Source organism: Lates calcarifer, linkage group LG2, assembly GCF_001640805.2.
Source record: "Lates calcarifer isolate ASB-BC8 linkage group LG2, TLL_Latcal_v3, whole genome shotgun sequence".
Classification (NCBI taxonomy): domain Eukaryota; kingdom Metazoa; phylum Chordata; class Actinopteri; family Centropomidae; genus Lates; species Lates calcarifer.
The window spans coordinates 170,869-197,367 of NC_066834.1; the positions used below are offsets into that span (position 1 = coordinate 170,869).

Sequence of the window (26,499 nt, forward strand, 5' to 3'; positions counted from 1 at the left end):
ACTTGACAGGTGTCATGTGACACACAGGTGACAGGTGCTCACCCTCTTTGATGATGTCGATGATGTCGTCAGCATTGAAGCTGAGCTCGTCCGTGTCCTGAGCGTCGTAGGCATACAGAGCTTTGCACTGGGGCACCTGGGGTTTGGGTTTGGGTGCAGGCTTTGGTCGCCCCCCTCCAGGTGGAGGCCTGGTGGCTGATGGTCTGTGGGCCCTGAGGAGTCAGAGGACAGAGAGAGAAACCATAGCACTGTCAGGACCACCTGAGTGACAGGTAGAGAGGCTGTGAAGGACCCAGCTCAGGATATTAAATCCCACAGTATGAGAGCATGCAGAATCACCATCCTGTTACTGGGTCAAAACCTTCTGATTTTCATATCTGAATGTTTGTTTAGTCAGAAAGTCAAAAGGCAGAGGTGTGTTTTTTATTTGCACAGTGACTGTAAATCTTTAATGATTTGTTAATGATGCTGTTCACTAATCAGCCACAAGATGGCGATCTACTGCATGCTGTGTCTCTACACAGAAGAACATCATGAAGCCTTTCAGAGCTGATCCAGAGTCAGTGCTGTGTTCACTGACCTGAGGGTGTACTGTTTAGTGAGTGTTTTATCTTTAAAAACATGTCTGTCCTCCAGATGAGATGAGCACAGCAGAGATTCTTCCAGTAAAAAGACTGTCAGAGATCTTTCATCAGACAAAATGAAAGATCTCTCAGTCTGAGGTGTAAAAGAATACCCCTCTGAGATCAGCAGCAGAAGAAAGTGAAATATTAGTTGCACACTATTGTCGGCTCCTTTACTGAGTCTGAACTACTGCAGGTAGAACAAATAAAATGTAGAGAAGAAGAAGCATCAACACGAGGTGGTGCTGAGAGCTTCTCTGATCCTGAACCACCACCCACAACACTGCAAACACTCCAACTCACATTCCTCCATTTGAAGCTGGTCCTCTGTCTCCATTACTATAAAAGAATACATCATCCACATTACGTCACATCACAGCAACACAAGAGTGTGTGTCAGTGTTTATCTACACAACAGTTTACCCTCATCCTGTCTGACACTTTATCAAGGAACAAATCAACATGTGAGAACAGGAAATATTAATTACATATGTTCCTTTACACAGAGTGGACACATTCATTTCAAACAGCTCATCTTTAAACCTGAACTGACAGAACTACACTGCTGCAGCACCGGGTCAGATCAGGTCACACAGCAGCTACTATAAACTGTTTTTATCTGAGCTGACAATGAGCTCTGGAGACAATGACCATCACTGACGAGCTGATGCTGCAGTATGAAGGTTTCCTCCTCCCGGACATGTCCTGTGTTGTCTCTCACCCTGCAGCTCCCTGCTCTGGGACCTTCAGACAGTCCAGGTTGGGCTGCGGCCGGTTTCCTCCTCGCTCCTTCAGCTGGTTGATGTTGCTGGGCAGGAAGGGCCGCGCTGCGTTGCTGGAGGAGGGATGTCTCTGAAGGTGGTGCTGGGAGTTCCTCTGATTGGCTACGTGGTTGGTGTTTTTCAGGCCTCCGTTCTGATGAGCAACTGAAGAAGTAACAGAGGATATGGTTTGGTTGTTCTGGGTTATAGACGGAGAGAAGAGGAGCTGCTTAGACTCTGAGAGACCTGTACCTGGAGGTCCTGGTGCAGCCCGAGACGGGATGTTCTGGTGGGTTCTGGACATATTGGGGCGAACCTGAGTGAAGCTCTTCCTGGTTGGGCCTGAGGATGAGATCGTGCAATCATTATAATAGAGGAGGGGACAGAGAGGGAACAGAGAGGGAACAGAGATCGGAACAGAGAGGGAACAGAGAGCGGAACAGAGAGGGAACAGAGAGGGAACAGAGAGAGAACAGAGGAGGGAACAGAGAGCGGAACAGAGAGGGAACAGAGAGCGGAACAGAGAGCGGAACAGAGGGAACAGAGAGGGAACATGGAGGGAACAGAGAGGAAGTGAAGCAGCTGGATCCTCCAGGGTAAAGATGGGACTAGATGATACATTCTGCTGCTGATACCTGTTCCTCAACAGGTGATTCACCTCTACAGGTCTTAGTTTAAACACTCAGATGTCTGTGCTGTCTTTGAATCTGACACCAACTGCCTTCAAGTCTTTCACGTCATAAGGTTCAAATCCAGGACTCAGTGGAGTTAAAGGGGCTGTCTGTAAGTTTTCTCTGCTGCTGAACGTGGCCTCTTGTCAGGACTGAGTGGTCGTTACAAGGTAAGAGTACGTTCTCTGAGCAGAGCTGTTTCTTCAGGGCAGTGAGTCGCTATCAGAAGAGGACAGGATGGTTTGGCCCAGCCTAGCTGGTTAGCACGCTAACTTCAGTAAAGTTAAGTGATAGAAATGAATCAAGAGTCAACACAGGCGTTACTTTCCAGCGCTGGAGACTCTGGGCGAGTGTTGTTGACGCTAACGTTAGCTACGCAGTAAAAACACACATAAGGCTCCTTTAAAGTCAGGTTAAAGTTTTCCTCAGGTTGTGCTGGGTTGAATCTGGTGTCTCCTCAGGTTTACGTCATGATCACAGCCCGTTCCCATTCTGATACTCACGTGTGTTCTTGGGGAGCCCGGGTCCAACGCTGACCTGCAGGGATTTACTGGAAGGCTTCAGCACAGGCACGTCTCCCTGACCCTGGACAAACACGACCTGCCGGGAGCCGCCGCCGCTCAGGAAGCCCCAGTTCTCCTTCTTCAGCTTCAACTCCAGTCTGACCAACACAGAGTTTCACAGTGCAGCTTCAGATTTTACAGAGGTGATGACTGAGGAGCACATATATGATCACTGGTTGATTTGTGTAGGTTGTGGTTGGGATCATGTAGCATGTGTTTACTTACGTGTTACTAAACTTGAGTGGCAGTTTCCTCTGAGTTTTCTCCTCAAACCTTCGGGCCAGTAAGCTGATGAACTCTGTTTTAAAGACACACTCCAGCAGGCTGTCGTACTCCTGCTCGTGCAGGATCATGAAGTCGTCCTGCATTGTGCTGCAGAGACAGAGAGGACTGTGACACAGCTGTTTTCTCCTGCTCTGCTTTGATGGAGAGTTAGAATCATCTTTCACATTAGCATAGAGACAGAGGAGCCTCACATCTGAAGAGGAGACTATAACCCACACAAGGAAACTTTGTTCCCTCTGATGAGCTTTTTACAACTTCACTGCACCACCTGGTCTGTATTACCACAGCTCTGAGATTTCTACCTCTCAGACGAGTTCAGCAGCTTCACATCGACAGAGGCCTCACAGCTCCTCCACCTCCTCCACCTCCTCTCTGTTCTGTTTCTTTTATTTGTAGTGAACCAGTGTTTCTGAGCTGTGGAGCTGCTCAAACAGACACAATAAACTCCACATGTTCCTCCTGTCACATTCACAGGAACATTGGAAATCCAGACTGTGGCTTTGAAGTAGACTCATAACAACCTGCGTCCACTGCACATTAACCCACATTAACCCGCTGATTCAGTGCAGCAGCAGGAAGCAGCTCTTAACGAAGCTTACTGTTTGCTGAACATCGTGGTCATAAATGATTGGACAGTCTGAGGAACGTGTGACTGTTTCAGGCAGTTCGTACCTGAGTGACAGCGCCAGGATCTTCTCCACATCAATCCTCCTCTTCAGAACCTCGGTCACCTGACCTTTCTCCGGTCCCTGTTTCACCTTCTCTCTTCCAATCAGGTACACAGATTTGGGGGTCAGGATCAAGTCTCTCTTTATTCCCTGAAGCATGAAACACACACATGAATGTGTATGTATGTGTGAGCTGAGAAAACAGGCTGCAGATGACCCTGAGGAGGAAAACACCAACCTTGAAGCGTCGGTCATATTTTGTGACTTTGTCAGCAAAGTCGATTTTTTCTCTCTTTGCTAGAAACTGTCGCAGCTCGGGCCTGTCGTCCATTCCCAGGTAGTCTCCGACGAAGTTTCTGTTGAGGCTGTGTCGCCGCCTCTCCTTCCTGTTCAACAGCAGGTCGGAGGCTGGACAACCCCAGAGAGAGAGAGGAGAGTGAGACAGAGGAGATTGAGACAGATGGGGACAGACGAGTGAAGCTGGAGGACGTCACTCACCTTCCTCCCTCATCTGGACGTACTTCTTTCGGGCTACATATTTCCTCCAGGCCTTCTGGATGGTCCGAGCATAGCCATCAAACTTACGCTCCCTGGTCTCCTCCAGCAGGAAGAGCTGTGAACACACACACACACACACACACACACACACACACTGAGTGGAAGGAATGACTCTACATGCCTGTGTGAAGTCCAACACACTGAACTCTGCAGCCACAGATAACTCACATTCTTCTGTCTCTTCAGTGCAGAAGGTTTTACTGCTGCACACTGTCTTTTACCTGACTGTTACCTGTTACCTGACTGTTACCTGCCTGTTTCCTGTTACCTGCCTGTTACCTGTTATCTGACTGTTACCTGTTACCTGACTGTTACCTGTCTGTTACCTGACACCATGAATATACCTTAGGATCAGATCAGTTTAACCTCACAGGTTTTTATTGGAGAGGTGTTTCTCTGATATTTCTAGGTTTCGGTGTAAGTGATGGGTCCATGTAAAACTGCATTTTTAAATGATGTGAGGTGAAGTGACATGAAGCTCCAGCGTCTGTAGTTACAGCCTTTTTACCGCAGAGACACAGATACAGACTGATGAAGCATCAGATGATGGAATATGTTGGAGAGCTATTTTAAATCTGATCTCAGGTTCAGCCTCTGTCCTGTCTAATATTTCTCACTCACTGTGTCGTACACATGTAGAAACATTTTGTTTGATTCTCTGCTACAGAGTCATTTCCTCTCTTCCTGTGCCATCAGACCACTGCTCCTCTCAACAGTCTTTAGATCATTTCCTGATTGGCCTGTAGACATGTAATCACCCCCCCACCCCCAAGACTAAACATCCTCCTCACTGCTGTCCCAGGCCTGGACAGGAACAAACCACAACACAGACTGAGTCACTGAGACGGTGACACCACACAGTCACTGAGGCTTCACTGGTTTCTACAGAGACATGGACAGACAGCAGCTGCTTTACATCACACTCCGCTCCAAGAGGAAAAAATAAAAGTCAGTAAATCAAGTTCCTCTGTTACGCAAATATCTGACTGCACTAATGATCACTACAGATACTGCAAGTGATTATTCTCATTCAGATAAAAGTTATTTTCATCTGTGTCACTAAGGTTTAAAACACAACTACAGCTCCTCTCAGACACCCGTCAGTGTATCTGCTGTTTGAACAGGTAATGAATGGAACACAGATTTTACAGCAGTAAAATCACTTCAGAATCAAAGCGTTATAACTGTGTCAGACGGAGGGTGAGGGTCAGGACACTGAGCCGGCAGCTCGTCCATCAACAGACCTCACTTCTTCCCTTCAGTCACACAGCTAATGATCTGCTCTTATCAGACAGAGGCGCTTGTTTGAAGCCTGGCAGCTCTTTTCAGCTCTGGCCTGTGTGATATTTGTGTTTCATAAACACACCTCAGTGAGTGTGGGGGAGGGGCGGCTCCTGGTGGTGCAGGGCTGCAGTGAATAAGTGAAGGCATTCAGGATCAGCTGTGAGGCCTGAGTCCACACTGAGATGTCTGTGTGTGTGTGTGTGTGTGTGTGCACGTGCATGATGTGTACAACTGTACAACCAGTGAGAACACAGTGCTGCTTTCAGAGGAGTCAGGAAAAAACGCACTCCCTCTGCAGCCGCAGCCGGAGCTGGTGTTTCAGCTGCAGAGCAGTGTTGACTCAGTGTTGACTCAGTGCTGACGTGGTACCAGGGTCAGGTTCAGTCTCCTCCCCTACAACCAGGACTCCACCACGCTCTGGGACATTACTGCCCTTTTATGGAGTTTAGAGTAAAAATGGTGCATTCTGTTTTTTCTCTGGTTTCAAACATGTGATCTGAGTTTAACCCCTGAACGAGAGCGACACATGAGAACGTTTTTCTGCTACTTCCTGCCGGAGCTGTGGTGTTACACAGACAGTCTGAACACGTACTGACTCCGGGGCTTTGATGAAGATCTTGGTGCGACCAAGCTGGAACTGATCCTGGTCCATGTTGACAGAGCGAAGGAGATGAAGGACGCCTTGTTTCTCATCTCCTCGCCACGTCGGCCACGACTCTTTGGTCAGGATGGCGTACCTGAGGACCACAGGGTTTAGTCTGAATCTGACTCTGATTCCTGAACTCCATGTGTGACCTCACTGTGAGTGTGAGGTGTTTTTACCTGTTGAGGAACTTCCTGAAGATCCTGCGGTAGGCGTAGCCAGCACGCCTCACCCTGATGTTCTCCTTCAGACCCAGATACTCCACCTGGTGCTTCACCCTGCAGGAAAACCCAGACCAGGATCAACACGAGGATAAACACTAATGCTGGTTTATCCCTTTCCTCCCCTCGGTTCAGAAAGTTTAGTTTGAGTGAACAACATAAGACATAAATTAATCCAGAAACAAAAAGATCAGGGGGCTCATGTGTGTGAAGAAACCTGCAACACATCCTCCTGATTTCAGCTTTAACTCCAGCGTCTGGAGCTCCACCAGACAACAGGGGTTATCGCAGGTCATTGTATGTAAAACAGCTGCACTTTTTCCTCACACAAAGAGCTTCAGTAGCACTTAGTACACTCAGACTTCCTGTGAAAACAGCGGTTCCGGCTCTAATTAATGAGCCACCCTGTGCCCGACTCACAACAGGAAGGTCAGAGTCTCCAAACAATACTGAGTGTGAACAGGCCCGAGAGCACGGAGGAAGAAAGAGCGGGAAACTGAAACAAAGGGATAACGAGGGGGAAACGACTCACATGACTTCAGACAGAAAACATGAAAAACAAAGGTGAAGGTAGAACAATGATCCAGAGAGAGAAACACTGACGACACAAAGCTTCACTAATAACATATAAACTGTAGGTAGTGAGGGAGTTTAGTAGATTTTCTGCTTTAGGTGCAGATGTTACACCTTTTCTTTTCTTTTTGTTCTTTTGTTCATCAGAGCTCAGTAAAGTCCAAACATATTCTCTGTCTCCTCCTCATTATCTGTTCTGATCCAGCTCCTCCACAGATTTTACACAGAAAACTTGTGACTGAGGAACAATACAACACATTAAAGATAAATCCTCATCTCTGTCAGGTTATCCCTGCTCAGAACTTGATCATGTGATCAGTCATGTGATGAAGTGACTCGGGCACTCACCGGCTCTCCTCCCAGTCTCTGGGCTTCTTGGTTTCATTAGGTTTGATGCAGCGGATGTAGTGTGGAGTACATTTCATCAGCGTGCTCACCAGGTCATTGGCTTGTCTCTGCAGAGTGTGAGAGCACATGTCAGGAGAATAACACACACACTGACCCTGCTCAGGCTCCAGGTACAGAATGAACACACACCTTTATCTTGCTGCCTGCGGTCGTGGGTCGACCTTTCTTCTCTGCGTTGAGGTTTTCAGGAAACAGTGCTCTGATGAAGGCACTGTGGGAGGACAGAGAGGACGACACTGTGAATCAGGATGGAGTCAGGACACTGAGTCTCTGCAGTTAATGATTAAAGAAGCTAGGACAGTGTGTGTGAACACAAACACAGAAAAACCTCCCAAGGCTGCTGTCGCACAGAGCAGTGTACGCTGCTGTTATCTGACAACACTTTAATCAAACAGTCTCCTCAGACTGAGTGTTTCCCTGTGAAAGGAGAAATGTTTAAAGAAGACAGACAGAGTATCATCAGCCTCGTCTCTCTGCAGAGCGTTGGACCTCCTCTCTGTGGAGAGCTGATATCTGACAGTCTGATGTAAAGACTCAGGATTCAAGCATCTGAAGCTGCTCAGCATTGATGAACCCCCCCCCCCCAGACACCTGCATCACAGTAGACATCCACAGACAGGAGAGACTTACATTTGACTGCTCTGCATCAGCTCAATGAGGTCGGTGAAGAGGACGTCTCGGTTCCTCTCACAGAAACCCTCTGCGTCGTACGACACCTGGAGGAAACACCCAGAGAAAGAGTTAGAATCAAAGAGGACGAGGTTTGAACTGTCTAGAGAAATGAAAGATGACACCTGTGTGAAAATAAAAACTGTAACTCTAAATCAGCAGCTTGGATTTTATGGGGAGAGAAAATGAGTGGTTTCAGATCGGAGCGTTTCACCTCCCAGGATCAGCTTCCTTATAAAACCATCAGTGTATGAATGAAAAGCGTGTTATTCCTGCTGTATACTGGGGGCTGAGGCAGGAGGAATGTTCGGAGCCCCTCCAGTCTTTATGGCACGGCTCATTAAGCCTGAGGCATGTGTGCCAGGCCGAGGCCACCGCACATCTGGAGAACGGGACGAAACCTGTGCCACCGAGACGAAAACGCAAAACAAAAACGTGTAATGAGCAGAAATGTGTAAATGATAGAAAGCTGATTAACATGTGACTGGGGTGGTGGTGTTATTTCAGACCTGGAAAACTTTAAGATGAAGACACAGACTGGATTAAAGCAGCAGCCGCAGAAGTGGTTTTTATTTCTGATCACAGATCAGCTCTAACACTGAAAAACGACATCTGAAAAAACTTCTATTTCCAGAGTTAGCATCAGCTCCCAGCAGACTGAACATTCATCCACAGCTCATACAGAGCTGCTGAGCCTCAGACTGACTGTGATCTGTTCGCACAGACATCAGCTCTGAGCATGCTCACACTGACCTTGCCAGCGTAGTGGTGGATGATGAAGCCCTGGTTCCAGCTGTTGAAGTGTTCATGGGTGTTGATCTGGACTCGGAGTTTCTGCAGCATGGTCTGGTCGGCTCCTTCGCCCACGGCGTGCATGGTGGCACACACGTCGTCCAGAATGCTCATGATGCCAGGAGGATTCTGGGAAAATGTTTCACAGTCATTACTTTACAACAACCAGTTAACAGCTCACACAGATGTTAACCTTTGACCTCTGTTTGGTTTGGAAATAACTCCAAAGGTTAAAGTAAAGGTTAGGTGTTGAGCTGAGCGAACAAGTTGGCTCCAGGAAACTGTGCATTTCATCCACTACATGATCAACCTGAATCACATTCACAGGCAGATCACTCAGTGATGACCACTGTTGTTGAGTGAAGAATACTGTGATGTGTGAAGAATCAGAAAGAAAGACTATCACAGTGACACTGAAGAAACAGGAGGAGCAGCTCTCAGAGTCTCAGACTGAGAGAACACACGTATCTGTCTGGATTAACTGTGGGTCTGCTGCTGAGAGCTGAACTGTCAGACATGGAGGCTGCTTTTAAAGCCCTTGTTGTGGATTTCATGGATTAGACCTCTCAGCAGGGCAGATAAATCAAATTAAGAGACATGTTGGCACGTTTGACGACGTTAAGCTGCAGAACAGTTTACAATACGACGACAATGAAACTGATTCAACTGTTCATGTCCCAGTTTGTTGATGCAGGGAGTGATAACAGATGAACACAGTTCATCAGGTTGAAGTTATTCTCACATAAACAACAAATGACTGAGCAGCTGAATCAGAGAAAGTTGATGAGTTTTAAAATACAGGTGCAGTTTTTTACTGTTTATTGATGTGTGTATTTACTTTGCTCTCGATGAGATCGCAGACGATCTTGTTGTTGAAGTATTCGATAGGAGTCCACTTGATACCCTCCTGCACGTACTCCTCCTACAGAGACAGATCAGAGGACAGGTAATGACGCTGAGAGTTAAAACACAGGACAGAGAGAAGAAGAGAGTGGAGGAACATTACCTGCTCAGCCTTCAGAGTCAGCTCAATGAAAATCTGCTGCAGCTTCTCATTCACAAAGTTGATGCAGAACTGTTCGAATCCATTTTTCTGATGAAGAGAGAAGAAGGTTAATAACACAGAGCGCTATCTTTATGTGGAGGATGGACTTCCTCTGAGCTCAGGGGGAATTATTAGGAGCAGGTCACAGACAAACAGGACCTTCATCCTCATCCACAGCCACCAACACTGACCTTCACTGACACTGTGTTTAAACTGGAGCAGCAGGTCAGATATTATTCATATGTTCTGTGCTGTTTGGTTTAAACGCAGCAGTAATCAGATTACTGCTGTCTCCACCAGGAGATGGGACTTAATCCACAGACTTAAAAAATGAGTCTTTGTGTTGACTCTGTTTAAATGCTCTCAGTTCAAACCTGTTCATCTCATTTCTGTGTTGATGTAAAACTTCAGCCTCAGGAACAAACATTCACCTGGAAAATTTCAAACCCATAAATGTCCAACACGCCGACATTGAGCTCCTGATGATCCTTCACCATGGCTTTGTTGATGGACTGAAATCAGAGGACTGTGTTAGAGAAAGAGAATATTTACAGATGTACACATTTATCAGAGGAGGTTCTGAAGTCTGATCACACCTCCACCAGGTAGTCGAACACACGTGAGTGCAGGGCTTTAGAGAGGGCGTCTCGAGTGTAACACGCCTGCTCCACGTTCAGCGTCACGTCGATGGACTCCACCGCGTTCCCCCACTTACTGTCCATCTTCCTGCTCGTCAGCTTCTCCTTCAGACGGTTCTGATCGATGCCGAGCAGAAACGCAGGGAAAGCTAAGACTGTCAGAGGAGAGAGCAAATAAAGATGAGGCCGTTTTAAAAATGTTCACTTTCCAAACTGAATCTGAAAAACCAGCTGGAATAAACTTTCACTCATTATAATTCATCAGTGACAGAGAGTTTGTTTGGCTGTTTAAACAGAGCTGAAATTATTACTTTTCTAATCAATTCATCACCAGAAAATCTTCTAAAATAAATTCTGATATCTGAATCATCTTTAGAGCTTTTTAGTTTTAGGAGTAAAAGGTTTCAGCTTCTAAAATGTGATAATTGCTGCTTTTCTTTGTCTTATTTAATGGTATTGTTGGCTTTTAGAAAATGAATACAGCCTTTCCTTTTAGTTCCTAGTTGTGTAACCTGAGGTGTCACACATCTGATAATCAGAGAAGCCGCTGAAGCGAATCGTCGCCTGGAGAAAATGAGGAGCAGATGAGCTTTGAAGTGCAGCTGAATGCAGAGGAGAAGAACAGTACTGGGCTGACCCTCCAACAGAAAAAGTGTTGAGCAGACCACAGATCATTTGCCCCGACCTGGCGTTCATATTGTCCCCTGAGAGCCCCTCCCTGCCTTATTACAGTGACTCACTTCCCCTAAAAGGAAATAGCTGTGAGGCCTGCAGACTGTGTCTGGGAATGCTGCAGGCCTCTGCAGTAGCTCCCCTTCTGGGACAGGAGGGTGTGACTGACCATACGCTGCTTCAATCAGGGGGAAAAGTCCTCCTTTGTGTTGAGCAGGAGAGCTATGGATGGTATACTGAGGACTGGAGCCTGTTCCACTCTGTGTGTGTGAACTTCAACAACAATGCACAGGTTCTCTGCAGGAGATTTGTTAGTCAAAGCAGCAGAGAATAATGAGAGGAGGCACAGAGCAGAGGCTTCACTCAGTCCACTGAATGTGAACATCTGAGCTCAGCTGTGGCCTCAGGATCAAACCCTGCTCTCTTCTTCCAGTCTTCAAGGAATAATTAGACACTTGTATGAATTGAATATGAAGCTGCTGTTAGCTTAGCATACAGATTGCAGACTGGGGGGAGAGTTACCCTGGCTCCTCCACAGCTCTCACATTAACATGTTCATGTCTCGTTTGGTTGTGGAAACACACATTTAGACATTTATAAAGATAATCAATAATGCAGACATGATGTGTTACGACCTGGTTCTTTAGTGACTTTGGTATCTCTGTCTTGGTTTGAATTCATTATTTCTCTTGTATTTCTAGTTCCTGGTTGATTTTGTTCTTCTGGTTTCTGGTTTGATTTTGGCGTCTCTCTCCCTCGTGTTCCTCGCCTGCTGCTTCCTGTTTTATTTTGAAGTTTTGTCTCTAGTGCTTTTACTTCCTGCCTGTTCCACCTGTGTTCAATCTGTTCGTTATCCCCGGTGTATATATTGTCTCTCCTCTCTTTAGTTCTCAGTGGGTTGAGTGTTATGGGGTGTTGATCTGTGTTCCTGCTCTTTGAGTTGTTGTTAACAGAAATCATTGAGTTTGGGTCTCTCTCCTGCGTCCCTGGTCTCTAAACGTGACTGAACGTTTAGAACAAGGTTCGAAACGTTAAAGTCGTGTTTGTTTTGTTTTATCAGACCAGATGTTCCTCCTTCATCAGGTCACTTTATGTCCCACAGCCACATGATGTTTAAATCATTAGTGAAATGAGTCTGAACGTTTCTCTGACTCTGATGTTTATGTGAAGTTGCTGCTGCTGTTCTGTACAGAGAGCTTCAGGAAGTGGGACTGAGGAGGGAACGGGAAAGGCAGAGATTATGAAGTGCCGCTGTTACGTCTGCGCAGAACAAACTGAGGCTTTGTACACTGGCAACTGCATCTCACAGATACAGTCTGAGAGGGAAGGAGGGAGAAAAGGAGAAGGAGAGAGGGAAGGGGACAGAAGGAGAAGTATTTTTCCAAGTAATTTTAGTCTCTGACGGAATATGTCCAGACCTTCTATAATAGCGTTTTATTTTCTGGTAATCTAGCATGGGCTTGGATTAGTCCAGACAGTTGGCTGCATCCCTGCATTAACACAATAAAACTTTAGGGAGTGAAAGTGGTGAGAGAGAAATATCCTCCAAAAACCAAGCAGAGAAGGGCAGCTCAGGACGCCGAGGAGAGGAGGAAGAGATTCCCCCTCAGACATCATGGCCTGTAGCCTCTGAGGCTAAATCCTCCTGACTTTATCAGCAGCAGGTCAAAGTTTCACCTGGAATCAGCTGCACAACAGGCTGGTGGAACAAACTCCTGATCTCCAGAGGTTAAACTTCCATGTGCAGTGACTTCGTTTATGACCCAGAACCTGCAGAGCTACACACAGTCCCATCAGCCTCAGCTGTTACCATGACAACGGGTGGTAAACACAACACCTGTAAGTTGGCATGCTGACGTTTAGCTCAAAGTGCAGCCTCACAGAGCTATTAGCGTGTTAGCTGTTAGCATGTTAGCTCTTAGCCAGCAGCATGGCTGCACACTGTCAGTCTGGTTTGGTTAGAAGTTGATATTCTTATTTATTTTAAAGCTTCATGAAGATGAAGTGCTAGCAGCACACTGAGAACATCCCAGGTTCATTTTCCTAAGGTTTAATGTGGCCTGTTTGAACGTTGACTTACACTCCTCACTCTCCACAGCAGCGTAGTTTCCTGATTCCCTGAAGCTGATATTTCCCAGGTGCAGAACTCCAGCCACGATCTGCAGGACCATGGCCCGGTCCTCCGCCGAGATGCCAATCACATCCATGGCATGCTGGGAAAAGGAAAACAATTGTACTAAATCAGGGCTGCAGTGTGGGATCAGTCACTGCTGCGGTGCCTAACTCATGTCCTGTAATTACTCCTGCTGCGGTTTGACTGGTAAACAAAAACAGGAGGAGCTGGTTGGAAAAGAAAACTAAAGAAGAGGCAGAGGAATGCAAAGAGAGGAGCAGCATTAACGCTGAGGGTGTGAGGTCAGTGAAACACAGGGCCTACCATCGTCTCCTGGAAGTCACTCTTATCGTTGATGTCGTCCACTTTGTAGGAACCAGACTGGTTGAGGTAATTGTAGTAATCCAGGCTGGTGATTCCCAGGCTGCTCTTCTGCTCTCCACTGGCTCCTTCTATCAGCTGCAGCACAAACACAGACATGTCACTGCTCACCTCCTGCAAGAGCTCCACCTGAAAACCTCTGAACAGCTCTGTCTTTTCCAGGGACCAGTGAACACAGACTGACCCTCCTCCTGCAGCGTGTCCTGAGATTCCCTCTCAGATGAGCCAAATGTGTCCCCTTCGCTCCTCAGCTCAAAAAATAAACTCACCTGATAGAATATGTGGAAACTCCTCTCCCCAGGATTCCTCATCACCACACGTGACTTCTCCAGGAGGAAGTTGGAGATTTTTCCTCCATCTGGTTCTCCACCAGAGCTGAACTGGATCTCAAAGTATTTCCCCTGATGGATCAAAGCAGAGGTTTTTCTCTCAGTGTGGGAGTGAGCTGCAGTAAAGCTTAAAGCCAGAGTTATTCTATCTGAAGTACTGGCACCTGCCTGCTCTGATGTGTGTGCAGAATCTAGATCTGAACAGAGATACTGTTTGTCCAAAGACAGCACTTTAAAGCACTGATTCACAACCAACCTTAACCTAAAAATAACCTGAGCGCTGAGACAACACTGCTTTGTTCACTAACCTGAACCAATAAACTCAGCTGAAAAACTTCTGAGGATACATTTGAATCTGAAGTCCCTGCTGACCGACTTCCTGTCGAAGCAGCAAAGGATCTCTGTGGTTCTGTCCTTACAGCACAGTTCTGGTTAACCAAGACACACACCAGGTTTGCTTTTCATGCAAAAACTCTTACTGTAAATCTTTGTTTTGCAAAGCCTCAGCTTGGATCCAAAGGTTCGCCACAAAAATGTGGAGTCCTCTGATTATTCTGTGGTAAATAAACACCTCCTACTGCATGAACTTGTCAGGTTATCCAAATGTTTTTCAGCGTTATGATTTCCCAGAGTCGACCTGACTGACACTGCACGTCAGATTTGACTTTTAACCTCCATGTTTTCTGTGGTTAATAAGAAGCAGAGATGAGCTGTGACGTTAGGCACTCTGAGTCACAGAGAGGTGAAATGAGAATCTTACGAATCTGCTGGAGTTGTTGTTCCTCAGGGTCTTGGCGTTGCCAAAGGCCTCCAGCAGCGGGTTGGACTGCAGGATGATGTCTTTGACGTGCTGCGAGGAGACAGAGCCGTTAGCGACGTCACAACACACACTTTCCACTCAGCATACACACACACTAACACACAGTCTGGAGGACGTTATGTTTCCTGTGAGCCATCTGCACGTCAGAAACACATGAGGTTTAAATCTGTAGAGCAGACATCCACACCTCCATCATCATACAGAAGTTGAGTGGAAATTACTTCTTGGAATTTTTTCTAAACTTAGTCGTGTATGAGAGGAAAAAATAAACACTGCTCTTCACACTTCCAGCTATTTATAGACATCCGTGTGGTTTTTAGTTTAATAATTTATCATAGGTAACTCCTGAGAGACAACACTCGCTGAGGTTTATCCTCCACTGATGTCTGATAGATTCAGATTTATTTATGGATCTTCAAACAGCCTGAATCAAAGGGAAACAACTGTGAGTGAGAACACGTTTCCAACATGGCCTCCAGCTGCTCTCACACACAACAGTTTATCAGTAATGTATGAATCAGAATGGATGAGCAGATACGGTGCTGACACAGAGTTATTCTCACACTGTAAACACATGGCAGAAGAATGTGTCGCACTGATCACAGTGCACAGTGGAGGAGGAACAGATGTTCAGCAGACACAGTGTTATGAGCTGCTGTGTGTATTAATACTGAAACACCTCCAACAGTAACACACACATTAGTCTGAAGATGATGTCTGATGCTGCAGCTCTGAGTGGATTAAATCTAACATCCCTCTGCCATCATTCTGCAGGCATTTCCTCATCAAACCTTAGATCTTCAGTGAGCTTAGGGAACTGGACATCTGCTGGGTTTTTTTGGGGGGTGGAGCTGACAGATGGCTGTGGGGGGGGTGATAACATGGTGTAAGGATGAAGATAAGATGAGTGTCGGACCAGAGAAGTAAACAGGTTGTTGCAGCAGGAGTCACATGGATGGTGAAATACATTAAACTACACTTATAAATAATAATGATGAGAAAACCATCCACTGACTGAAGTGTAGAAGAAGAAAGTCACTGAACACATTTTTCCTTCAATAAATGAATTTTGCAAATGCTTCTTCTGTCATTACACACTGAGAGTTCAGACCTCAAACTGCATCTGAAAACGTTTCATGCATCTTTTACATTCTGTCCTGAAAGAAAAAACAGCAGCAGCTGGTCTCACCTGTACTTTGGGTCCGCCCCCTGACACTCTGGAGATGTAGCTCATGATATATTTGGCTGCCACAGTTTTCCCCGCTCCGCTCTCTCCACTGGAAAACAGAAAACTTCAGTATGTGTTTTCTCATCACATCCACTGATGGCATGTGACACCTGAACACACCTGAGAGACTGTTTGGTATTACAGCCTGTGGCTGTGGAGGACAGGTGAGCTGTGAGCTGTTCACAGAGACACTGAGGGACTGAGACAGTGTGAGCTGATGGTGCAGCTGTCTGTGTTTTCCTGCTCTGATGTCTGAGGACGGCTGAGAGTCGACCATCATTACATTCAGGAACCAGAACCTTCTGACTCTGCAGGTGTTTTATCTGAACTCACAGCAGCAAACAGGAAGCTCTGAGCTCCTTATGTCTGAGCTCCAACCTGTGGAGATGTTACCTGTACATGTTCTTCATTTAGAGGGTCAAAATCCTGCTTTACATCAGGTCACAGCTGCAAATGTTTAAACACTTTAAACAGGTCTGAATAGCTGTAGTTTGTAGTTCATCAGTCGTCCTGAACCTGCTGATAAACAGGTAACGTCCCTGCTCCACATTTCATACGTACATTCATTACTCTGAGCTCAGTCTGTAAATGAGCTGCAGCCCGTCTGCTGCAGTAATAAAGACATTTACTCTGTTTTGTCACATTCACAGATTTCTTTCCCATATCTCCACACTTGTCTATTTTCCTCCTTGCCTCTCGCTCTGCCAGGGTCATACTTATTTTGACATATGTGGCTTGGCAGTGGATGACAGTGGAGTCTGTTTTTCTTTCTGTGCCTTAAAGCAGGGTCAGGTTGGTAATGGCTCTGTGAGAAACACAGCTGCAGACTGTTAGAGGAAGTCTATTACACAGCAGTCTCTATATGGCTGGAACCCTCCCCCTATACACCTCCTGGTTTCTCCCTCAGCGTTGTCTGGGCCGCCTCACTGCACACCAGTAACAAGAGGTGGGGGGACTCTGAACCCTCCATCTGAGAGCATTGTTTCTGCTCCTGCAGCTTATTCTCTGAAGAGTTATTTTCAGCACAGGCTGCTGGGAGTTTGAGGCTCTGAGCCCCCAGGAGGGCGAGGCTCATTGTTGTGGAGGCATTGTTCACTTCCTCAGAGATTTATTAACCAAACAAGGACATGAGTTCAAAAATGCAGTGCAGAGGCAGAGAGCTTCAGACGTTAACTTTCACAACTCATTACAATGAGAAGGAGCCACAGTCCAGCCACTGCTGAGGCTGCATGTACAGTATGTTCAACTACACTCTCAGGATTTCTGCTGTGATAACGTGACAGAGCTTTATGCCGATTGTTTTCCAGCCACAGGAGCCTGTGTCCATCTGTTTTAAGGCTCAGAGGAACAGTCCAACAGAGGACGGAGCTGGGAACTGCACCAAACTGGAAACGACAAACAACCGAGCAAGAAAAAGAATCTACTGTGCAGACTACTGAAGCTAATACTTGTGGTTGAGTTCTTTTATTTTATTACAGTAGATTTTATGAAAGAAAATGAGCAGATTGGATGAACCAGTCTAGAAATAATCAGAGTGGAGACAAGCTCACACCATGAAACTATTCCCTAACACAGTGTGGAGCAGTGTTTATGTCAGATGACCTTTAGGAGCACTGATACCATGCTGCTGCAGTTTATACGACAGCCGTACGGTGCCCTCACCTCCTCCACACGCTGAGTTTCAGACAGGCCTCAGACATCTGACCGTTTCTAATCAATCATCAGCTCTAATATCAACCATTTTCTACCCTCTGTTCCTCAGAGAAGAAGGAGGAGGAAAACACTGGAGAGGTGAACAACAGCACAAACAGCTGTGAGATGAGATGGACTCATCTCAATCAAAGTCATGGATCAGGAGTCAGTTGAAAAGAGATGAGGAAGGTGACGATCTCCCTCTACAGACATGGTTACAGCCTTTATCGTGCAGACTGAACATTAGTGAGTGAGCGTCATGAACTGTTTATATCCAAAACAATATCATCCAACTTCTCTTGATTATCATCGTATCATCTCAGACTGATGTGTCCGAGTTAGACGTGGTTGGAGAACAGCAGAGAACAGCTGTAATGAGCAGAGAAGAAAACTGTAACATACACTCACACATACGTCTACAGTGGAGCAGTAACAGCTCGACTCACACTGTCCTTATAAAACAGGTCTAATTATAACAGCACCCAGCTCTGAAAGGAAAAGCACAGCCGTGTCTGGAAATGAGCTCATGGACCATCATTAAAAAAAGGAGTGTTGGTAATGAGCCAGGCGACACTGAATAAACCTGCTCTTACAGGATTAAGCAGCTGCTGGGACGACGTGCTGACACAGAGACTCACGCTGAACCCCTTTTTGTGACAGGACCCTGGACTGGAGGCAGATGGAGGCTGGTTTCATCTGATACTGTACATACTGAACATACCTGCTCCTCTGTTTAATATCTGAGATCACATCAGTCACATGCAGATGATAAAACAGATAACCTGCTCAAAGTTTCAAAACTGCTCGACCGCCTCATCCTGAATGAACTCACACATTTTCTTAGTAAATTTGAAATGTGCCGACGCTGACCGCACTGCCTGGCCAGCAGTTCACTGCAGCTTTTGTCTGCCCGAGACCTGGTTCATCATAAAACCACTTCCATGCTTTTGTTTGCTGAATCACAGAATCCACCTCAGGGCCTTTATGTGGGAAACTGAACTCGCAACTGTTGGCTGTCAAAACAACAGGCGAAAGTGCTGAAGCAGGGGTCATTCGACATGAGGTAAGCACTATGGTGACCACGCTGCTCAGGTGACCAGACCATAGGATAAAGCCCTCAGTCATGACTCCACACTTTTCTCTCTGCAGCTCTGTAGCTGAAAAAAATTCACCATTCACCAACAAACATGAGGACAGAGAGAGACCGTGGAGCAGAGGTCACACAGGTGTTCTTCCTGTTTGTTTAAACCAGGAAGTTCTTCAGAAACAGTCTGACATCCTGAGAGAACAGAGGTCAGATCCAGCTGCAAACAGCGTTCTTTACAACGTTTTATCTTCACTCTGCATTTCACCAGAGCTGAAAGTGAGATGATGGAAAAACACCAAGGAAACACGTGGGTCAGCTGCTCCGAGTGGTAAAACCTGTTGGGTCTGTTCCCCTCCCAACCTGTATCATGACCTGCACAGCAGCTCAGAGTCATTATCACACAGATCACTATCTCCAGTCTCTGTCTCTCTCTGGGGAGGAGACAAACCCTACATTCATCAGGTCAGAGAATCTCCTGCTCACTGTGTCACATGTTGTGTAGAGTCTTACCTGATGATGACACACTGGTTCTCACGGTCGATCATCATGTTTCTGTACATGTTGTCTGCCAGAGCGTAGATGTGAGGGGGGTTCTCATACTGAGCCTGAGAGTCCACAGAACAACTTCATCACAAACAGTGGTTAAACAGCTTCTGTAAAACTTCTGTAACAGCCGGGGACACACTGAAGGACACAGGAAGTCTGTTCTACTAATGCACCAAATGTGTATTAATCCGCCCCTGAAAATAGTCCTCAATAATAGGTAACATCTGTCCAGATGTTTGAGGAAAGGCTTTGGAACACATGGATTAACACACAGTTGGTTTTGGTCTTTTCATTGTCTTTGTTATTAACCAACTCATTTATAAGACTGTGAAAAGTCTGATCTGGTCACTGCTGCCAAATCTGTTTGGCTCCAAACGAGCAACAAAGTCAGCACCTTCATTAATCTGAACAAATCTGATCTTGTATTTGGAGCTGGCACAGTCTGCAGATCTGAACCCGTTCAATGTGGCGAGCGTGACGCTGAGTGTTTTCACAGTCAGTCAGGATTTTCAGAGTCTCACTGCCCCACTGTGAGCGGGCCGGCCAAGAGAAGGCAGACTCGAACAGGCTGTTCTGTGAAGGCGCTGCCAAACCCTCTCAATGGTTGAGTCAAGTTTCTGACAGCAACATCTGCGCCAGCCCGCTGGAAAGTTCGCACCGCATCTAACCCAGTTCATTTAGAAGCTGTGTCCTTCAGACTGGTCCCATCTCAAACCTCCTGCCTCTTCATGTCTTTAGAAGTCAAACAGTATCACATGTACTTACTGCACCCTGATACATCTCAATCTCTTTCTCCCCAAAGTACGGCATCTGTTTGAAGGGGTTGACAGAGATGAGCACAGGACCGATGTAAGTCTGATGAGCTTTAGATTAAGGATCAAACAGTGACGACAAACATCTGTGTTAAAGTTACTACAATGAGATGAAGTGACTTCCTGTCAGGCTGCCCTGACGTCAGCACACTGAGTGTCTAGTGATGAGGCCTGAATCTAAATAAGTATCCAGAGCTTACAAATGACAGAGTCGTCCGGCCGTGTAACACCGTGAGGTTTCATGCCCCGAAGCCAAAACGCCGCTCAAGGCAAATAAAGCTGCTATTGTGGGTGGCCTATGGCGACCCGCAGCCTTGGCAGCGAGGCCTCACAGTCACGGCTATTTATTGACCCAAATCAAAGGCCTGACTCAGAGCTGTCGAACTCAAACTGCCTGCCTTCACTAAACTTCATAATCCTGAGCTCTGCCGGAGCGTGGAGGGAGTTTATGTAATGAGCTGCTCTGAGGAGGCTCAGGCTGCTTTTCAAAGGGGTTATTCATCCATTCATCCACTCATTTCACGTCATCAACGGCCTGTGTGTGCGGCGCCCCAGCCTGAGCTCAGCATCTGTGTGATGTAGTGTATGAAAATGATGAGTTTAAATCACCACCTCAATAAGAGACAGACTGATTCAGTTAGGTAATCCTCACACCATCCTGCTGACATCTCACAGCACAGTGAGACTCTGGTGGAGGATCTGGGTGGAGGTACAAACACAGAGGCCCTTTGCCCCCCACCCCCAGCTCACGGCAGAGTCTCAGGAAGAAGGCATCACCTTCTGACACCGACCTATTACTCACTATTACTGCTGTGGGTGAGGATTCAGTTTCTGGAAACAGCTCAGATGAGTGTGGACTCAGCTATTCCTCACTCAGCTGTGAACTGTGAGCGAAGGATACAAAGATGTAGTCGTCCATGTATCTCTTCTTGAGGTTGTCCACGATGGCATCCTCGTTGATCTTGCTGAGCAGCACCATGTCGTCCACCCCACTGTGTTTGACATTGTGGCTCTGCCAGTGGTAGCGGTAGTGGCCCCGGCTCCCCTGCAACAAAACACACACAATGTACGATTGTTAGTTCACTGACAGAGACACAATGAGGCAGATCGAGACAGACATCAAGGTCAAATTGCTCCATGAGGCCACAGCGAGCTGCTGGGGTTTTATCACACTGTAGAGATAATCAGACAAACTGAGAGCTGAGGGGAACGTGGGTTTTATCGCTGCAGCAGAAACTTTACAGGCAGCAGCACGATGAGCCGTGTTTACTTTGAAACACTGCAAGGTCAGATTCCCACAAGGCTTATTTGTCCAAGTGTTAAAGATGCTCAGAGCCGACTTTTCTCCACATCCTAACAATCTGGTTTCTCCCTACACATTCCTGTTTTTGTTTTAGCTGAGTGAGTCTCCGGAGGACTGAGGTCATTCATCATGTGCTGTGAGTCAGTGTTGTCTGGCTACCGTGGACGAGGGTCACAGTGTGCTCAGAGCCGTGAGTCTCTTTCTCCTGGAAGAAGCAGCTCTCAGAGCCACAGAGAGCGTCCAGAACATTAGTCAACACACGACTTAACTCTTCACTTCCTCCGTCTGCAGAGAGGAAGTGTGGAGAGAGGAAGGAGCTGAGGTTCAAACAAAACTGTCAGAGGATAAAAAAAACCCTGCTGCAGCCAGAAACTGGATTTTACCAAACGTATAGATGATATCTGTTCAATAACAGACGGTTTAAATCAATCAGCTGTTCTGTTATTTAGCAGCAGCATCTTTATTTTCTGAACATCTAAAGAACTTGTTGTTTAACAGCTGAAGTTCATTATTTAAAAGCAGCTGAATAAACTATCTGCAGATAAAGATCATTTACTTACAATGACTCTGACTCAGCTATTGTTCCCAAGGTCAAAACAAGAAACCCTTAAAGTGCTCTGATAACACAACATCTACTGGACACACCGTCCATTTACTGATGAAGATCATGTGATATGATCGAGAGCTCCAGTTGTTTTCTCAGTTCAGTGCACTTTAAACCTCAACCTCCAGTTTCCTACTTCACGTTTTGACAGTCAGAGGTTGTGGCTGATTTCATACAGCAGATATCATTTAATTCATGGAGTTTTTCCCTGAGTTCACAACAAACTGCGAGTAGAAGCCAATAAATCCAGCTGCTGCTACAGTAGAAACAACCAGAAAAAGAATCAGACTAAATCCCGGTCCATATCAGGAACCCCAAACCAGTGGAAAGTCATTGTGCTTTTAGTAATTAACTTTAAATGTAGGAGGAGGGCTGACGAGCTTTTAATATCCTCCAGGGCGACTTTATTCTTTACAACAGCAGAATTAAAAGCACTTTACAGACTGGCTCGTAGCAGGGAGGAGAGGAATGTTAACAACTTTTCAGCCTAATTCTGTGCCTGTTTTCCCTCAGGAGGGAAGCAGCAAATTATGGCTTGATTAATTCTCCAGATCACACCCATTAACATGTTCTACAGCTTCGTAGGTGTGGCAGAGGGAGATGCTGACTTCCTTCCTTCCTCAGCGATGATGACAGGGTGACGTGCTGCTCTCAGGAGTGAATGATGGGATGTAGAGAAAGTAGAAACAAACACACGCTGACTGCTTTGTTCAGTGTTGTGTGGAAAACACAGAGCAGCAGAACAATAATCTTCAGTTCTGTTTTACTCTCAGAGGAAACTACTACTGAACAAGTGACCACACTGAAGATTCACACAAGAATAAACTCCCTGAAAACATAATCTCTCTCATGATGAACAGACACTCAGTTGTTTATACAGAGCAGACAGAAGAAGAGAGAGTGAAATAATCACTATAGTGTACACTGTAAAATGTCGAATATGAAGGAGACAGGGTTTAAATTAGACCAAGAACAGGTCTTAGTCCAGTCACTCAGGGCTTCTGAAACAGAATAATTAGACATTACTAACATCTGGACTAAACCAGATTAATCTAAAAGCACCTGTGCTAATCTGAATTAGCTGGACTGAGGTTGCCTATAAAACAAGGAATGGACTCAGAAAAGCCTAAAACTGTGATCAGAAAGCTGGACTGTCCTCTTTAACAAACTACATTAATCTGAGGTTAAATTAAATGTAAACCTCAGTTTAATCCTGGAGCAGCTCTAATCTTCCTTTAGGAAATCAGCTTAGTTTACTCAGGACTGGGACGATCTGACACCCGGGCTGAGAGAGCAGATTTCTGTCAGTCTGTGTTAAAAGGACCAGGACCGGTTTAATCTCTGTCTGGGAATAAGAAACTGAGGAGCTGCCTCCCTGTGCTTTCAGGAACATGATTTACAGTTAAAGTAAAGCTGATGTGTTTGATTAGAGTTTACTCTGTCCTCTGGCTGGGCCAGTGATGTCCAGAACCAGCACCACAAGAACCCCTCATTCAGACAGTTACAGGTCTCCTCCTGCTGCCACCTACTCATTGAAAATCTTCTCTCTGAATGCAGACGCTGGCCCGACCACAGAGTGAAAACAATACAACATGCTATATTTAACCTCTCTGTGCTATGACAGGAATGAGCGAGTGCAGATAGAAGAAGGGAGAAGCAACGAGCCACAGATGGAGGAGGTGAACATCACATATGTTTTGACTTCGGCCTGGTTTAATGAGACGAGAGGAGTAAGAAAATATTCACACTGAACAGGAGTGGACTGAGGGAGACACACACACACATAGAGGTGTGGGAGGTGCCCAGAACAACCACAGTCCTCTGCTGCTGCAGCACCAGAATTACAGGACCTCAAGGTTCCTGGTTCAGATCTGGACCAGATTCTGAATCAGCTCCCAGTAAAAACCTCCTGAACCAGGAACACTGGAGGAATCTGGACCTAAAAACAAGCTGTGCTAACGTTAGCAGCAGCTCAGCTAACAGCTGAAGAGCACCAGAAAAACACAGATTTTTAACATGACACTGTTTAATCCGGTGTTTACACTGATTCTAATAATCAGGTCTGTTTGTTGTCCTTCCATTTCAAACCTGTAATCCTCCTCAGTTTATACACAGCCTTAATACAGGTATAATACCATGTTTTACCACATGGTATTATACCTGTTCAGCTCAGACTAAAAGAAATATGAGTTACTGTCGGTCTGTAGTGTAAACACACACACACAGGGGACATCTGGTGTCTATGGAGGCCATAACAACACCATCACCATAGAGCCACAGATTTCCTTCAGAGCTCAGCAACACACAGACACAGTGAGGATCTGACATGACTGAAACATGGAGCTAAGGATCTGAATATACTGAGTCGGTCACAACAGTTACTGATAAAACATCAGAGTGTGTTTGTCTTTATTAGTTTTCCATCTGAGAATCAAAGACAATCAGCCCAAACCAAACTACAGGAGCAGACCTTTTCCCAGAAGTTCATACAAAGGAATTCCAGCACCAGTCCTGATCCATAAGCCCCGGCTTTCCCTTCATGCAAATACCATCACCATATATGGAGAGTGCTGAGCAGCTCTGGCTCGGTGTACAGGAAATGGCTGGGTTTGATTCAGTATCATAAGCGGCACTTTTCCCCTCATTTCTCCCTCTTGTGTCGTTCTCCTTTTCCACACCAGGATCTGACACACAGTCCACCATGTGTTAGGACGACGTCTCCGCTCTGCCCTCCGAGCCAAATCTGGATCAAAGCCATGAGAACAAATTCCTCCCCTCTAAAATAAGAAGCAGCTTAAGTCGTTAATCACTCTGGACCCAAAGTCTGGAGGAATCGCACGGCTTCGATGGAAGAGAGCGACTGAGTAGGAAAATGTAAAGCTGAACACAGGTGGTCAAAGTAAAGAGCTGAGACGTCCTGAAAACAGATCCTGCACAGAAACACACCAACTCTCCTGTTTGTCTTCGTCAGATTAGAAAAGACCTTTTTAATGAAGCAAACTGCAGGATGTTCAGTATTAGACGAAGCCTCTGGAGGTAAATCTGTCTTAAGGACACAGGTGGTTTAGAGCCACAGGGCAGACTAACAGGACATGTATTTAGACCATGTCTGATAAACCCTCATGTTAGATCAGTGCAGCCTGATCTCTAAAGTCTTATGATGGAAATAACAGCTCTGACAGTGTAAACACACAGTTCTTCTTTTATGAAAGGTCTGTGAGTGTCTGTCCAGCAGCAGTGATTCAGATGTGATGGATATTTCCCACTTATTATCAGCCCTGGCCAGTGACTGTGATGAAAAGGCAGCTGGTCAAAGAGCCAAGGACAAAGACAGAGAGAGTAATCTCATTTGGTAAACATGTGTCACAAATTAAAACACAAACGAAGGATAATTCCCGTCATGGTGTAGGAGTCCAGAGAGTTTCCAAACACAGTCCCAGCTCTGTGAAATCCATGCTGCTTTCTGTTTTGTTGTGGTGACCTACAGAAGATAATACAGGAGTCTACACAACAACACACACAGGTCAGGATGGTAAAGGTTTGGAGAACCTTCCATTTCAAATGTGAATATATTTGATCTGTCCTTCACTTCTTCCTGCTGTTTGAATCTAAATGTTGAAGAAAGAACAAAACGTGTCTCCACACTCAGGACTGATGAACCACATCAGTGTGGTACAGAGAGAAGTACAGAGACTTAGTTCTGATGGACAGTATATCATAATGAACACTGAGCTTCATTTTGTTTGATAAAAGTCACACAGTGATGAGCTGTGAGCAGCGACTGTCTTCATCCTTTTCATGATGTTCTAGTTACTGTTTGTCTCTCTGACTTCACTTTTCCAACAAAACTAAAACCTGGAAACCCTCTGAGCATGATGCCTTTTGAAGTTGACTCTCTAATCATCAGATTTCTGAGCTTCCTTGAATGCACCAACAACGACTCCTCAGAACAATCTCTGCTATCACACAGCCATATGGTATCCATTGTATCTACTGAAAAGGCACAGAGGACGTCTGCTTTGATGGATGACCTCTGCTGCACCAGACTGAAGCAGGAGACAACTGAAGACTATGGTTTGACTCAGACAAAGGAGAGAACTGGACAGATACAATCTGCAGATAAAACACTGATCAAACTGTCAACACTGGACATACTGTCAGACAACCTCTCACACCATTCACCAGTCTAATGAACACTGATTCAAATACAAGGAACCTCCTCCTCCTCCTGTTGTTGTTGTTGTTGGTCTGTTGGTTTGTCTGTTTTAATCTGAGCTAAAAGAGTTTAAGGAGGAAAAACTGAACAGCACCTGGTCTTTGCTGCTCTCTGTCCAGGATCAGTGTGATGATAAAACTGAGTAAACTGAATATCACTGACAACTGCTCTGACTTCACAAAAATCTGCAGAAAGAGCTGAATCTTAAAATGAGTAAGTAATATCTGTAGTGAGTCAGTATTTCACTGTAAATATCAGCTGACTGAGTGTGGAGCAGTTTTGTCAGAGCTAATT

At 45.8% G+C, this 26,499-nt stretch overlaps 1 protein-coding gene across 2 annotated transcripts in view; it reads right to left on the minus strand.

The window, feature by feature from the left end:
• Positions 1-26,499, minus strand: part of myo1ea (myosin IEa) — a 34,191-nt gene that overhangs the window by 2,993 nt on the left and 4,699 nt on the right. The window contains exons 2-28 of one of the 2 annotated variants that reach the window (XM_018683217.2): positions 20,984-21,127; positions 20,036-20,125; positions 19,235-19,329; positions 15,907-15,994; positions 14,658-14,747; positions 13,838-13,969; positions 13,512-13,646; positions 13,155-13,287; positions 10,361-10,557; positions 10,196-10,276; positions 9,726-9,812; positions 9,558-9,641; positions 8,681-8,848; positions 7,889-7,974; positions 7,388-7,469; positions 7,199-7,305; positions 6,236-6,334; positions 6,006-6,150; positions 4,070-4,184; positions 3,810-3,979; positions 3,576-3,721; positions 2,844-2,990; positions 2,559-2,716; positions 1,637-1,726; positions 1,345-1,549; positions 927-962; positions 43-212 (exon numbers count right to left, since the gene is read on the minus strand). In XM_018683217.2, the coding sequence (XP_018538733.1) occupies positions 43-212; positions 927-962; positions 1,345-1,549; positions 1,637-1,726; positions 2,559-2,716; positions 2,844-2,990; positions 3,576-3,721; positions 3,810-3,979; positions 4,070-4,184; positions 6,006-6,150; positions 6,236-6,334; positions 7,199-7,305; positions 7,388-7,469; positions 7,889-7,974; positions 8,681-8,848; positions 9,558-9,641; positions 9,726-9,812; positions 10,196-10,276; positions 10,361-10,557; positions 13,155-13,287; positions 13,512-13,646; positions 13,838-13,969; positions 14,658-14,747; positions 15,907-15,994; positions 19,235-19,329; positions 20,036-20,125; positions 20,984-21,127 (3,280 nt within the window). The remainder of the gene's footprint in view (positions 1-42; positions 213-926; positions 963-1,344; positions 1,550-1,636; positions 1,727-2,558; positions 2,717-2,843; positions 2,991-3,575; positions 3,722-3,809; positions 3,980-4,069; positions 4,185-6,005; positions 6,151-6,235; positions 6,335-7,198; positions 7,306-7,387; positions 7,470-7,888; positions 7,975-8,680; positions 8,849-9,557; positions 9,642-9,725; positions 9,813-10,195; positions 10,277-10,360; positions 10,558-13,154; positions 13,288-13,511; positions 13,647-13,837; positions 13,970-14,657; positions 14,748-15,906; positions 15,995-19,234; positions 19,330-20,035; positions 20,126-20,983; positions 21,128-26,499) is intronic. The other variant, XM_018683218.2, reaches the window with a different exon arrangement.